A 12,448-nucleotide genomic window follows, 5' to 3' on the forward strand; every position below is an offset into this window, starting at 1 on the left:
TTATTACTAAGAGTAAATCTGATCAATACCAACCACTTGATGCTGCTTCCATGCATGTGTTGCGCAATGATGCTAGTAACTGCCAACCTATACTGTGATCTGTCCAACTCTACTCCCTTTTGTATTCCACTTCATACACACTTAACATCGTGTGTGTGTGTGTGTGTGTGTGTGTGTGTGTGTGTGTGTGTGTGTGTGTGTGTGTGTGTGTGTGTGTGTGTGTGTGTGTGTGTGTGTGTGTGTGTGTGTGTGTGTGTGTGTGTGTGTGTGTGTGTGTGTGTGTGTGTGTGTGTGTGTGTGTGTGTGTGTGTGTGTGTGTGTGTGTGTGTGTGTGTGTGTGTGTGTGTGCGTGTGCGTGCGTGTGTGTGTCCTGTAGATGTGAACTGGGGTTCGTCCACCCAGGCTCTGATCTACAACCAAGCTCTGACTCACTGTATGAACCTCACTGGAGTCGAAGACCACATTAAAAACTTCAGGTCAGCTCAATGTTCCAGATTTGGGTTTTGTGTCTGGTTTCAGATTCAGTTACAGCTTTATACCAACTCAGAACACTTTTTCTAATATATGTTTAAAATCAAGTAGTGTGCAATTCAAGGGGCAATGTCATTGAAAATATTAGTTTTCTTGTAAACCTGCACTCCACCCTCTTAAAAAACAGTGAGAGTGCTTTGGAAGAGAGGTTGTTGAATTAAATATGTGTGTCTAGTCTGCCTGACTCATCCATCGTTTATCTGATGGAGGTTTGTGCCAGTTAAATCCATGATGATGTCTGTTGTGCTGAAGTAGCATACAGATTTTAAGTGGCTCAGGAGATAGACCTGGCCCTCCCCTGGACATAATGCACTTGTCAAAATACTTTACCCCAAATTGCTCCCAATGGCACGGAATATGTGTTAATGTCGACGGGTGAATGCTGACTTGCAACATCACGGCTCACAAAAGCTTCAGTTTGGAGAAACAGTCTTTACTTTGCAAAAAGTCCGTACACTGCGGGTCATTCGGACAGGGAGCCACAACAGAAAGAGTAGATGAAAGCAGGGCCAGGAAACGTAGCAAGATCAGGTACACAAAAGATACTAAACACTACGGGGAACACTACTGGACTGGAATGGGGACACAGACTAACTACATAGGGAGAGGGATGATGGGGAACAGTTGAGCCTTATTTGGATGATTTCACAGACGGGGAACAATCAAGCTCAATCAAACTGAAACGAGAGGAGAGGTGAGTAACAAAATAAGACAGGAATAACAAAATTACAACATAAAGTCAACTTGCCGAGAAGGAACCTCACGGGAAAAGCGCTACACAAATGCAGTCCACTCCATCCATCCATCTTCTCCCGCTTATCCGTGGTCGGGTCGCGGGGGTAGCAGTCCACTGACAATTGTAATTGTTTAGTTTCCAAAAGTGAATGAATAAACCTAAAAACGTAAGCGTTTTTTTTGCCAGATTATGGAAACAGTCTCTTTTTTTTTGTTGCAGAATTTGATTTAAAAAGACCATCCTGTGATTTCCATCAAAACTGAAAGTGCTTTTTAAAAAAAAAATGTGCGATGTTTAACTTCATCTTTAAATGTTTGAATTCCCCGTTCCCAGGCCGCAGTGTCTGGTGATGACTGGGTATCCAAACTCCCGTCCTGCTCTCATTCAGCTGGTGAATTCTTTCACAAAGAACGTGGGCCTCATGGTCTGCGCTCACGTCAGGACAGTATGTACACATTCAGTTCAGTCTGTTACCTTCACTACATTCTTAACATCACTGAAACACTTTCTGCATGATTCTCCTCTGTCTTTTTCCTGTCATTACCCGTTCAGGTGACCCGTCGGCCAAACTTGAAGGAGTTATCTCAGGAACATGTCCGATGTCAGCGCTGGCTCAATAAAAAACGTATCAAGGCTTTTTACACTCATGTGTTTGCTGACAACCTGAGACACGGGGCGCAATTCCTTATGCAGGTAATGAAAGCTGGATCAAAATGTTATTCTTAGGTTAAGCGAGTATCTCAATCATGATTAAAAAGGTCTTAATATGTAAGTGGTAGCCTTAGTATAGGTCGCATTCACACCTTAATAGTCAGTTTCTATACGCACCAGATGACAGTTTGTTACATTGTTTCATTTTTCAGAAGGTTCGGTTTGCATTCACACAAAACTCAAACAAACTATAAACTTTAAACACAAGTCATGTGCACGGAAATGCTGTTCAACAATTGGTCAGACATTAAGGGGGTAAAAACGCAAATCCTGGCAATTTCTACCATAGCCCCCACCATGGAGCATCGGCAGGTTATTTTCAGAATAATAATAATACATTTAATTTCCAAGCGCTTTTTCAGGTGCTCAAAGACGCTTTACAGTAGTGATAAAACGAGATATAATAGAATTAAAAAAAATATATTAAAACAGCAACACATATAAAAGAATAACAAAATATTAAAACAGCAACACAATTCACAAATTAAAAGCCAGTCTGAAGAGATGTGTTTGGTCAGTGTTTTGAAGGTGGGGGGGTCGGTGCAGTCTCTGATGTGTTGTGGAAGGGAGTTCCAGAGGGTGGGGGGCAGCAATGGAGAAGGCTCTGTCCCCCCAGGTTCGGTGCTTGGTTCGTGTGGGGATAGAAAGGAGGTTGGCTTCTGATGAGCGAAGGCTGCGGGAATGGGTGTGGTGGTGGATCAGGTCGGTGAGGTAGGGGGGGGCCTGGTCGTTGAGAACTTTGTGTGTTAGCAGAAGGATTTTTAAGTTTATTCGTCGACGGACAGGGAGCCAGTGCAGGTTTTGAAGGACGGGGGTGATGTGGTCTCTGGAGCGGGTGTGGGTGAGGAGGAGGCGGGCAGCGCAGTTCTGGATATATTGCAGTTTATTTAGAATGTTGGATGATGAGCCATACAGGATGCTGTTACAGTAGTCCAGTCTTGAAGTGATAAATGCGTGGATGAGGGTTTCAGCAGCCGGGAAGGAGAGTGAGGTGAGGAGGCGGGCAATGTTTTTTAGATAGAAGGTGTGAGTCCAGGTCTTTTCAGTATGGGTGTAACAGCAGCCAGTTTGAGTGAGGGGGGGGACTGATCCAGAGCAGAGGGAGGAGTTAATGATTGTGGTTATGAGTTGGGAGATGGCAGGGAGGCATTCCCTGACACATGTTGTTGGTATATGGGGTCCAGAGTGCAGGTGGAGTTCATTCCAGCCATGAGGGTGGACAGTTGCATTGGGGTCACAGGGGAGAACCGGGATAGGGGCTGTGAGGTGAAGGGGGGGGGAGCCAGGAGGGGAGATGGGGAGAGCTGATGAGGAGGTCAGGTTTCTATAAATGCTGTCGATTTTGGATTGAAAGAATGAGAGGAAAGAATTGCACTGTGCGGTTGTGAAGGATGGGGTGGCGTTGTCACAGGGTTTACAGAGTGTGCTGATGGTGGAGAACAGAGCCTTGGGGTTGCTGGAGCCGGAGTGTATCAGTTGTGAGTAGAAGTTGGACTGGGCTGCTTTGAGCTGCTTTGATTATAGTACTGTTGTAGGTAGTCGGTGTAGGCATGGAGATTAACGGTTTTCTTGTGAAGACGTTCCAGTTGGCGTTTTTGTGATTTCATTTGGCGGAGTTCGGGGGTGTACAATGTGTGAAATGTTCATGCTGCTGTTAATCTGGAGAGCATATCAACAGACTCTAGTGGACGGCACATATGATTATCTAATCAGACAACGTGTGTTAAAAAACATTTGAACACATAATGAGAGACGTTCTGCAGTCAGGAGGAGATTATATCTCACACAGGCTCTGCCCTCTACTGGACTCTATGGGTACCACCTCTCAACCATACCATGCAAGCATTCACCTACTGAGACTTCTATAAATGTAGCCGGCCCCCGGGGCGGGCCTACCTGAATGCGCACGCAATCACACCGTATAAAAGGCGGCCTCGCCTCCTGACCGTCATCCTTTTCTCTTCAGCGAGCAGGATAACAATTGAGAACGTAAACGAGAGAAAAGAAGGAAAGAAAGTAATATCAAAGATGGACTCACCACTGCATATGCGCCGCCTGCAGAGGTGGTTTACCGGCCTTCGTTTATATCCCAAGAGGCACAAACAACGTCTGGTGACCATCCGCTCACAGTGGGGGGCAACCTCCGATACTGGGGGTCCCCGGAGCATCTCAGGAGGGGAACTCCACTGGCGCGAGTGACCTCCTACGTCACGGTGTTCACAGACATATCCGTGACAGGATGGGGGGGGGACCTGCCTGGAAAGAGCTATAGGTGGTGGCTGGTCTCTGACAGAGATGCGGCACAGCAACCTTCTAGAGCTGCAGGCAGTAGTGTTGGTCCTCCAGCATTTCCAACCCTTTATACAGGGCAAACATGTGCTGGTTGGGAGCGACAACAGCACCACAGTGGTGTACATCAACAGGCAGGGCGGAGTCCGCTCCGCCGCCTTGTTGACCACAGCGGAGAAACTGTGGTTATGGGCTCCAGAGATTGTGTTGTCTCTGAGAGCCCTCCACGTCCCGGGACTGGAGAACAGGGGGGCCGACCTCATGTCAAGAGCCCGGGCCCCTGCCGCTTAGAGCCCCTATCTTGTTCGTTGGGCTCTATTCTGTCCTACTTACAGTTATTGGTGGACAGGGGGCTTGCTCATTCCACAGTTAACACTAGAACCGCCAGAGATTTGTTATACCTAAAACCGCCACCCGGGTCAAATTGACCCAGCATTAGAAAAAAGTATTGCTTTAAAAAGAAACATGGTCCTGTGGTATTGGTATTTTGACAAGCAATTTTGTTAAATTGTTTCGTTTATTAACGGTATAACATAGCGTTTTGTGAGGCGGTTGTCGTTGTTGGGTGAAAAGCAAACAGCTGTTTGCTGCTGAGTGCAGCGCGAGCAGTCTCCCGTGAGCAGGAGCGCGCTCCTTCACTACAAACTGTCGCTATCAATCTATCTATGTATCTATCTCTCTCTCAATCTATCTCTCAATCTATAAGGAACCCCAGTAGACAAAAGGCGTTGCTATAGCAACACGTCATGTTTGTTTTCATGTAAAATCAATAGCGCGAAAAGGGGTGGGGTCAATATGACCCACTTGGCTGAAATAGGTATAAATAGCAATTATTTTGCCGATTTCTTCAATCTGACTTCATATTGACAATTTTTAACAACATAGGGGTGCTACATAACACACTTTCAGGAAAAGTCACGGACTGGGAGACTTTAATATGTTATTGAAAAAAAGTTACATACAATAAAAAACAGCTCTGGGTCAAATTGACCCGATTGGCGGTTCTAGTGTTAAAGTGTATGCAGGAGCCATTTCATCCTGTCATGAGGGATTTGGTGGCAGCTCAGCCTTCAGTCACCCGCTTATGTCGCGGTTTTTGCAGGGGGTCAGTAGGCAGCGTCCAGTGGTGCAAGCCTCCTCCCCGCAGTGGGACCTGCAGTTGGTGCTCGAGGCTCTGGTCACAGAACCATTTGAGCCTCTGGAGCTCTCCTCCCTGAAAGCACTGTCATGAAAGACAGCGTTGCTGCTTGCCTTAACTTCAGCCAAGAGAGTGTCTGAGCTGACCGCGCTATCGGTGCACCCAAGTTGCTTGTTAATCCGGGGTGACCGTAGCGGGGCGACACTCAGGCCGACACTCAGGCCGAACCCCTCCTTTATTCCTAAAAGCCTAATGAGTTCGTTCAGGTCAAGAGCTATTCAGTTAGGTGGCTTTAATCTTCCACCCCATTTTGGGGGGGGTACTGACCCCCCCTCCCCTGGACATAATGCACTTGTGTTTTTCCCATGCTCCTTGGGGACCCGGGGAACATGGTGCGCAGTAAGCCCCAGGTGGGGCTGGAAGACTCTCCTGCCTATGGGCAGGTGGGGAGAGCCTTCCTGACTATCTTTTTTTCACGCTCACTCTTCATGAGGTAAGCGTGTCTGAGTGTGCTCTACCAGCCAAGTGATCTGCGGCCCGTCTTCTCCACGGTCACAACTGAAGGAGAGGGAGTGGCGGCGCAGTAGCTGTTAACCAAAAGCCGGTCAGGGGCAGTGTGGGGGGGCCGATGTTGTTGAATGACAGCGCGTTTATGCATCAGGCATGAAGCCGCCTTTTATACGGTGTGATTGCGCGAGCTTTCAGGTAGGCCCGCCCCGGGGGCCGGCTACGTTTATAGAAGTCTCAGTAGATGAATGCTTGCATGGTATGGTTGAGAGGTAGTACCCATAGAGTCCAGTAGAGGGCTTATATACTAGGGTTACAATACGTAACCCCTCGTTTCACTGACGACAGGTGGCTCTGACTTTTATGTATAGTTTTTAGTTTGATAGTTGTTTTTACTTTACACGACACTGTTCAACACTTAATTCTGCTTCACTCTTTCGTTAAAGATTTTGAAGACATCCGCGTTCTTGTGACTTGTAAATACTACGCTTCCTGTGTTCTGGTACGGACTGTATCACACCGCTCCAGAGTTCACTAGCAAGCGGTCCGAGACCACCTGTTTATGTTGTTTAGTTCACTTCAGAGGTCTGAGACCACCTCTTTTAAGCGGACCAGAGTCCGGTTGTTTAGTTCACTTCAGAGGTCTCGGACTGCATTCAGACCAACCAAACAAACCGCACCAAGCGGCTGAACGCACCAGGGTTTGATTAAACCGGACTAAACAAGGCTGGTATGAATGCGACCTAATTTCATTATTGGTATTTTCCTTTTTTTTCTTCTTTTTTTACAGCTGTCTTGAGGATTCAAGCCTTACACAGATATAAATGATCCAGAAACCCATTGACTTGTATACCTATCCTCATTAAAGTAACACATAACTTGTTCTCTGATGTTCAGGCAGTTGGTTTGGGTCGTCTGAAGCCCAACACACTGGTAATGGGTTTCAAAAACAACTGGAGTGATGGAGACATGAGAGAAGTGGAGATTTACATCAACACCATACAGTAAGGACTAAAGTGTCTTCTAAAAGAGCTACTAACATTTATCGGAGGTACTTTATTTGCCCAAAACACAGTTAAAGTTTGGGATTGTGCAATTTTGGGGGTTGGTGTCTGGAGATTTTGAATACTGCCAGAGGATGTTCAGCCTGAGAAGCGCCACTGGGGGAAAGATAACCACATGTATATACTGTATCCGTGTAAACATTTACATACATACTGGTTCATTTGTGTCCTCTGTCGTGGATATTTAGTTTTGTGCGCTGCTGGGAGGCAAAGGGAGGCGCTAGTTAGCAAATTGTAATTTGTGATCCGATAAACAGCAAATTCCTCAAATGTAGTAATAGCATACTAGCAAATAGGCTTCAAGTTCACAGGTCACCAAAACAAGGAAATGTTTGATGAGTTGACTGAATTACAAAATATTTTTTTATCTTGGTAAAATGCATTGATTTATCAAACAGTTTCCCTTGAAAGACAGTAAAGTTGTATTATGTGTTCTATGATGCAGCGATGCCTTTGACCTGCAGTTCGGAGTGGCGATCCTTCGGATACAGGACGGACTGGATATCTCTCACATCCCGGGACAAGGTACATCCTATCTTTTTCATTTGGGGTCATTTTAGTGGTCTTTTTTATAACTTTATTGTAACTCAGTGTTGGTTTAATGTATCTTGTATTGCTCTGTAAAGCACTTTGGGCTGCATCTTGCATGAAAGGTGCTATATAAATACAGTTTATTATTATTATCCATCTGTATATATGCCTTAACTATCTATACTGCATGTCCTATATCTCCCTGTTTGTCCCTGTAGATGAGCTGGTGTCGTCCCATGAGAAGCCACCTGTTGAAAATAAGGAGATGGTGGTTACCGTCAGTCTCTCTAAAGACCCAGAATCTGACTATACTTCAAAAATCACCAGCAACCAGAGCAGCCCACTCATCACGATAGGTACCCCTGAACACTTATTTACTGTCTGGCTTTCACATCCTGTTTTTATTGATAATGGAACAGTTTTATTCCGTCTATCTTTAGCTTCCATTTACCAGATTGGTCCATCACATTCTCTTTGAACAATCTCAGTTGGACAGACTTTCATCTAATCACTTCTGTCAAAGTATTTCTTTAACCTCACCTGTGTTGATTAATTTCCTGTGTTGTCACCTGCTACAGATTCCAAGTCTCCTCTGAGCCTGACCGACCAGCGTCTGCTGGAGAACAGCCAGCAGTTTAAGAAGAAGCAGGGCAAAGGAACCATAGATGTCTGGTGGTTGTTTGATGATGGAGGTCAGTTTGTAATGTCTAATACAAGGAAGAAGGCTTACTATACATATACACGAACAGATTCCTCTAAACCAAGGGTGTCCAAACTTAGAGAGGGCTGGGCCACTCACTAGAGGTGAGGTATATTGCCTCATAAGTTAAGTTATAAGTCAGCAAAATCAATCAAATGGTAAATATAAAATAGGTAAATTATTCTTGATAATTGCATATGCTTTAAGAAAAAATAAACAGCCTACATCACAGCTCTCCAGAGGGTTTCATTTATATTGTTAGCAGCTCATCCCTTAAAACAGAAGCCTCAGATTGAATAATAAGGATAAATATGAAGGGGTTTATTTCAAGGTTGTTATGTAAAGAAGTTGTTGGGCTTTTTTTTATCAGCTTAGATTTGTTAGAACATAATTTTCCACTTTCATTGACTGAAAGTGGGCTTATTAACACATGAACACTACTGAGTAATATATGTTTACAGATGTATTTAAGAAGTACAATACAAGAAAAGCTCAAGTTTCATTTGTGGGCCGTACAACATTATACTTTGAGAATTTGCTGAGGGCCGAATCAAAATGGCTCGCGGGCCGCATTTGGCCCCCGGGCCGTAGTTTGGACACCCCTGCTCTAAACCAACTTTAAGCATATCTGACAGCATGTCAAGCTTTAAAGGTCCCATGTCATGGCCATTTCTACTGATCATAATTCCATTGTTGAGGTCGACTAGAATAGATTTACATTGTGCAATTTTCCAAACTCACATTGGTTTCTCAAACAGCATCTCTGTATAGCATGTGTATTCACTCTCTGTCCTACACGGCCTGTTGGAGCTCCTGCACCCCCCCCCCCCCCCCCCCTATGAGCCCACTGTGCTCTGATTGATCAGCTCGCCCACTCTGTTCTGATGAGTCCACCACCGTTACAGCAGAACATCAGTGATTATGTGTTACAATGGCTCTTTTTGTGTCACATAGAGTCCAGTAGAGGGCGGAGCCTGTGTGAAATATAAGAGAAGGATTCCAACTACCCATTAACTTGTATTGAATGTGTTTGTGTTTCAGGTCTGACTCTGCTGATTCCCTTCCTGCTGACCAATAGGAACAAATGGGGTGACTGCAGGATCCGCGTCTTCATCGGCGGGAAAATCAACCGCATCGACCACGACCGCAGAGCGTGAGTCATAGCAGCTTTCTTTTTTGTACACTTCATACTGTACACTCACTACATTCTGTCTGAAGAAGATTGTGTGTGTGTGTGTCCCGTCAGCATGGCCACGCTGCTCAGCAGGTTCAGGATCGACTTCTCTGACATCCATGTCCTCGGAGACATCAACACCAAGCCCAAAAAACACAGGTATGAACACTGTTCGGAGTTTAATGCATTATAATGTAAATGGTCTAATTTTTAGCACAAGGTCATCAAATGAAGATATTTAAAGGGCCGCAGGTAACTAGAGATGCTGGTTTACCACTTTCTACACTAAACAAAATTCTGTTCTAGTTCTGTGCTGGTGATAGTTTGGTTCGGATGTACAGTAGATTGCAAGTTGAACCAACTGTAGGAGCAATGTTTTTTTTAAGAATCTGGTAGCTTCATGGTAATAAAGTGACGTGTCTGTTGTGCAGTAAGCTGAGCTTTAAGGAGCTGATTGAGCCGTACAGGCTGAAGGAAGACGACATGGAGCAGGAAGCTGCAGAGAGGCAGAAGGCCCTGGAGCCCTGGAGGATCACTGACAACGAACTGGAGCTCTACAGGGCAAAGGTCCCCCCCCCCACACACTGCACACACATCCACTCTGACCAATCAATATCCTGCTGAAGTTCACTGTGAGTGACAGCTGTTTTAACGTCAACGTGATGATTTGTGACTTTCAGAGCAACCGCCAGATCCGACTGAACGAGCTGCTGAAGGAACACTCCAGCATGGCAAAGCTCATCGTCATGTAAGAGCTTCTTCATTATCAATGTTACACTTTAACTTCATGTTTGGTTTTACTCACTTATTACTATATAACTTGAGTTAAAGACGAACGTGGATCATATTGGTCACATGACACCAGTGGAGGAGGAAGTATTCAGATCCTTTACTGTTGTGAAAGTGCTAAAACGCCAATGTAAAAATACTCTGCCTAAGTCCTCCATTGAAAAAAGTAAACAAAACTATGTTAGTATAATCAGGGTTATGTAGTAACAGAACACAAATTATAATAGTGTTCCCTGTGACATTATTATAATTGAAACACTATACTTATTATATCATCAGACTATTATTACTCATGCATTAATTTTAAAGCAGGATTTGACAGTTGTAGTTGATGATGTTGAGCTTATAACTAATGATTATTTTCGCTGTGATTTTCTCTGCTGTTTTATCTCTCCATTATTGGATATTGTGTTTAGTAAAAAATAGTCAAATAAGTAAGAAATGCTGTTGAAATTACCCACTTGGATAAACTGTTGGGTAGTTTAATATGTAGGCAAACCAACAAAAAACTCAAATTTGTTCTTAAGGGAACGCTCTTCCCACCACTGAAGGACACATAACTGGTTTGAAATAGTATTTGTACATTCAGGTTGCTAAAACCAAGATAAATAATAATACTTGTTTTCTGTATTTACATTTTTTTACATTCTCAGGAGCATGCCTCTGGCCAGAAAGGGCACGGTGTCGAGCGCCCTCTACATGTGCTGGCTGGAAACTCTGTCTAAAGAACTACCGCCTCTGCTGCTGGTCCGAGGAAACCACCAGAGTGTCCTCACATTCTACTCTTAGCGAACACGAACACGAACACACACACACACACACACACACACACACACACACACACACACACACAGGGTCCACACGCTGACACGGTGTGTGTTACAGTTACACCGCCTACAGCTGCACAACAACAGAGATATTATGATGCTTAAAGTTTTGTGCCACACTTCTGAAACACTCCTGCTGTAAAAAAAAGTCTAATGTTTTTCCATTTGTCTTCAGTTCAGTACATGTCTGTCTCATTAACAAATGTACCGACCAAATCATTATTTTTATGTGCAACCCAATAACTGGCTGTATATTCTGTGGCTTCCGTACGGTGGCTGACAAGTGCAAAAGCGCAACAATAGCCAAAAACACCGACATTTGGAGAAACGCGCTGCAGTTTCAAACACGATGCAAATATAAAAACAGAAATGTGCCACGTTTTCAAAACGAAAAGAAGTTCAAAACACAACAGAAACGGGGACGCTAAAAAGTGATGCACACAGCTGGGACCGGAGGGCTTGTTAATGTTAGGGATGGTACATTTGGCCAACTGTCACTGTTGGCACAGTCTGTTTCATAATTGTAAGTCTTTTGTCAGTATATTTGAAATGATTAAGTTAGCTACGTTAGCTAGCTAGCTTACAGCAGATCTGCATATATATTGGAAGGAATCATGCGATGAAATTGTTCAAATAAGCCAAAAAAACAACAACATTTTAGCAATTTTATAATCTCTGGACGTCAACCAGCGCTCCGGTCCCAGCTTTGTGCCTCACTTTTTAGTGTTCTCATTTCATATTTTGAGCTTCTTGCAGCGTTTTGTATTTTTATTGTTTTGTTTATGCAGCGCTTTTAGTAAACACTGCACATGTTTCATCAAGTTGGTAAAGATATTTCTTCAAATTCACATTGATTTTGAGCGCATTTCTCCTGAAGGAAATGTTTTTAGGCGTTGTAGGGCATTTGCACTTGGCGGCCACCATACTTCTGTGAGTTTTTATTTAAACTGCAGTGCAAATTAACTTATTTTATTGTTTATTTATATTGATTAAGTCATGTTTCAGAATGTTTGCTGGTATTCAGGTGGCCTGTGTCTTGAAATTGTATTTTCACAGGGTTTCCAGTAGCAAGACACTGTATTTGAGGTAACATTATTTTGTACACTGTTTGATTAAAATATTTACTAAACCACATGTTTCTGTCACGTTTGTTTCAAGTCAGCATTTTGGGATTTGTTGTCGATCATTTCAGCTCTTCTAGACTACAGGATGTTATAAAAGAAACTGTTATAAAATAAGTGTGAGATATTAAAGTGTTAGTTTATGCAGGGTTGAAAAAGTACATTTACTCAAGAGCTGTACTTTTTTGAGGTAATATTATTTTTCTATTTTGTGCTTTTTTTATTTAAAACATACTGACAAAATAATTACAATTATGAAATAGACTAACTCTGCCAACAGAGACGGTTGGCACACTTTTTTTATCCCAGAACGCCAACCAGCGCTCCTGT

General features: G+C 43.7%; 1 protein-coding gene across 1 annotated transcript in view; it reads left to right on the plus strand.

The window, feature by feature from the left end:
- The window catches only part of LOC117452556 (solute carrier family 12 member 2-like), a 29,148-nt gene extending 17,022 nt beyond the window's left edge, over positions 1-12,126 (plus strand). Inside the window, exons 15-26 of the mRNA XM_034091259.1 lie at positions 377-476; positions 1,601-1,712; positions 1,820-1,960; positions 6,810-6,916; positions 7,422-7,501; positions 7,726-7,863; positions 8,086-8,199; positions 9,249-9,360; positions 9,454-9,540; positions 9,813-9,948; positions 10,062-10,129; positions 10,824-12,126. Of these exons, the coding sequence (XP_033947150.1) occupies positions 377-476; positions 1,601-1,712; positions 1,820-1,960; positions 6,810-6,916; positions 7,422-7,501; positions 7,726-7,863; positions 8,086-8,199; positions 9,249-9,360; positions 9,454-9,540; positions 9,813-9,948; positions 10,062-10,129; positions 10,824-10,959 (1,331 nt within the window). The 3' untranslated portion in view covers positions 10,960-12,126. The remainder of the gene's footprint in view (positions 1-376; positions 477-1,600; positions 1,713-1,819; positions 1,961-6,809; positions 6,917-7,421; positions 7,502-7,725; positions 7,864-8,085; positions 8,200-9,248; positions 9,361-9,453; positions 9,541-9,812; positions 9,949-10,061; positions 10,130-10,823) is intronic.
- Positions 12,127-12,448: the final 322 nt, after the last annotated feature.

Source organism: Pseudochaenichthys georgianus, chromosome 9, assembly GCF_902827115.2.
Source record: "Pseudochaenichthys georgianus chromosome 9, fPseGeo1.2, whole genome shotgun sequence".
NCBI classification, from domain to species: Eukaryota; Metazoa; Chordata; class Actinopteri; order Perciformes; family Channichthyidae; genus Pseudochaenichthys; species Pseudochaenichthys georgianus.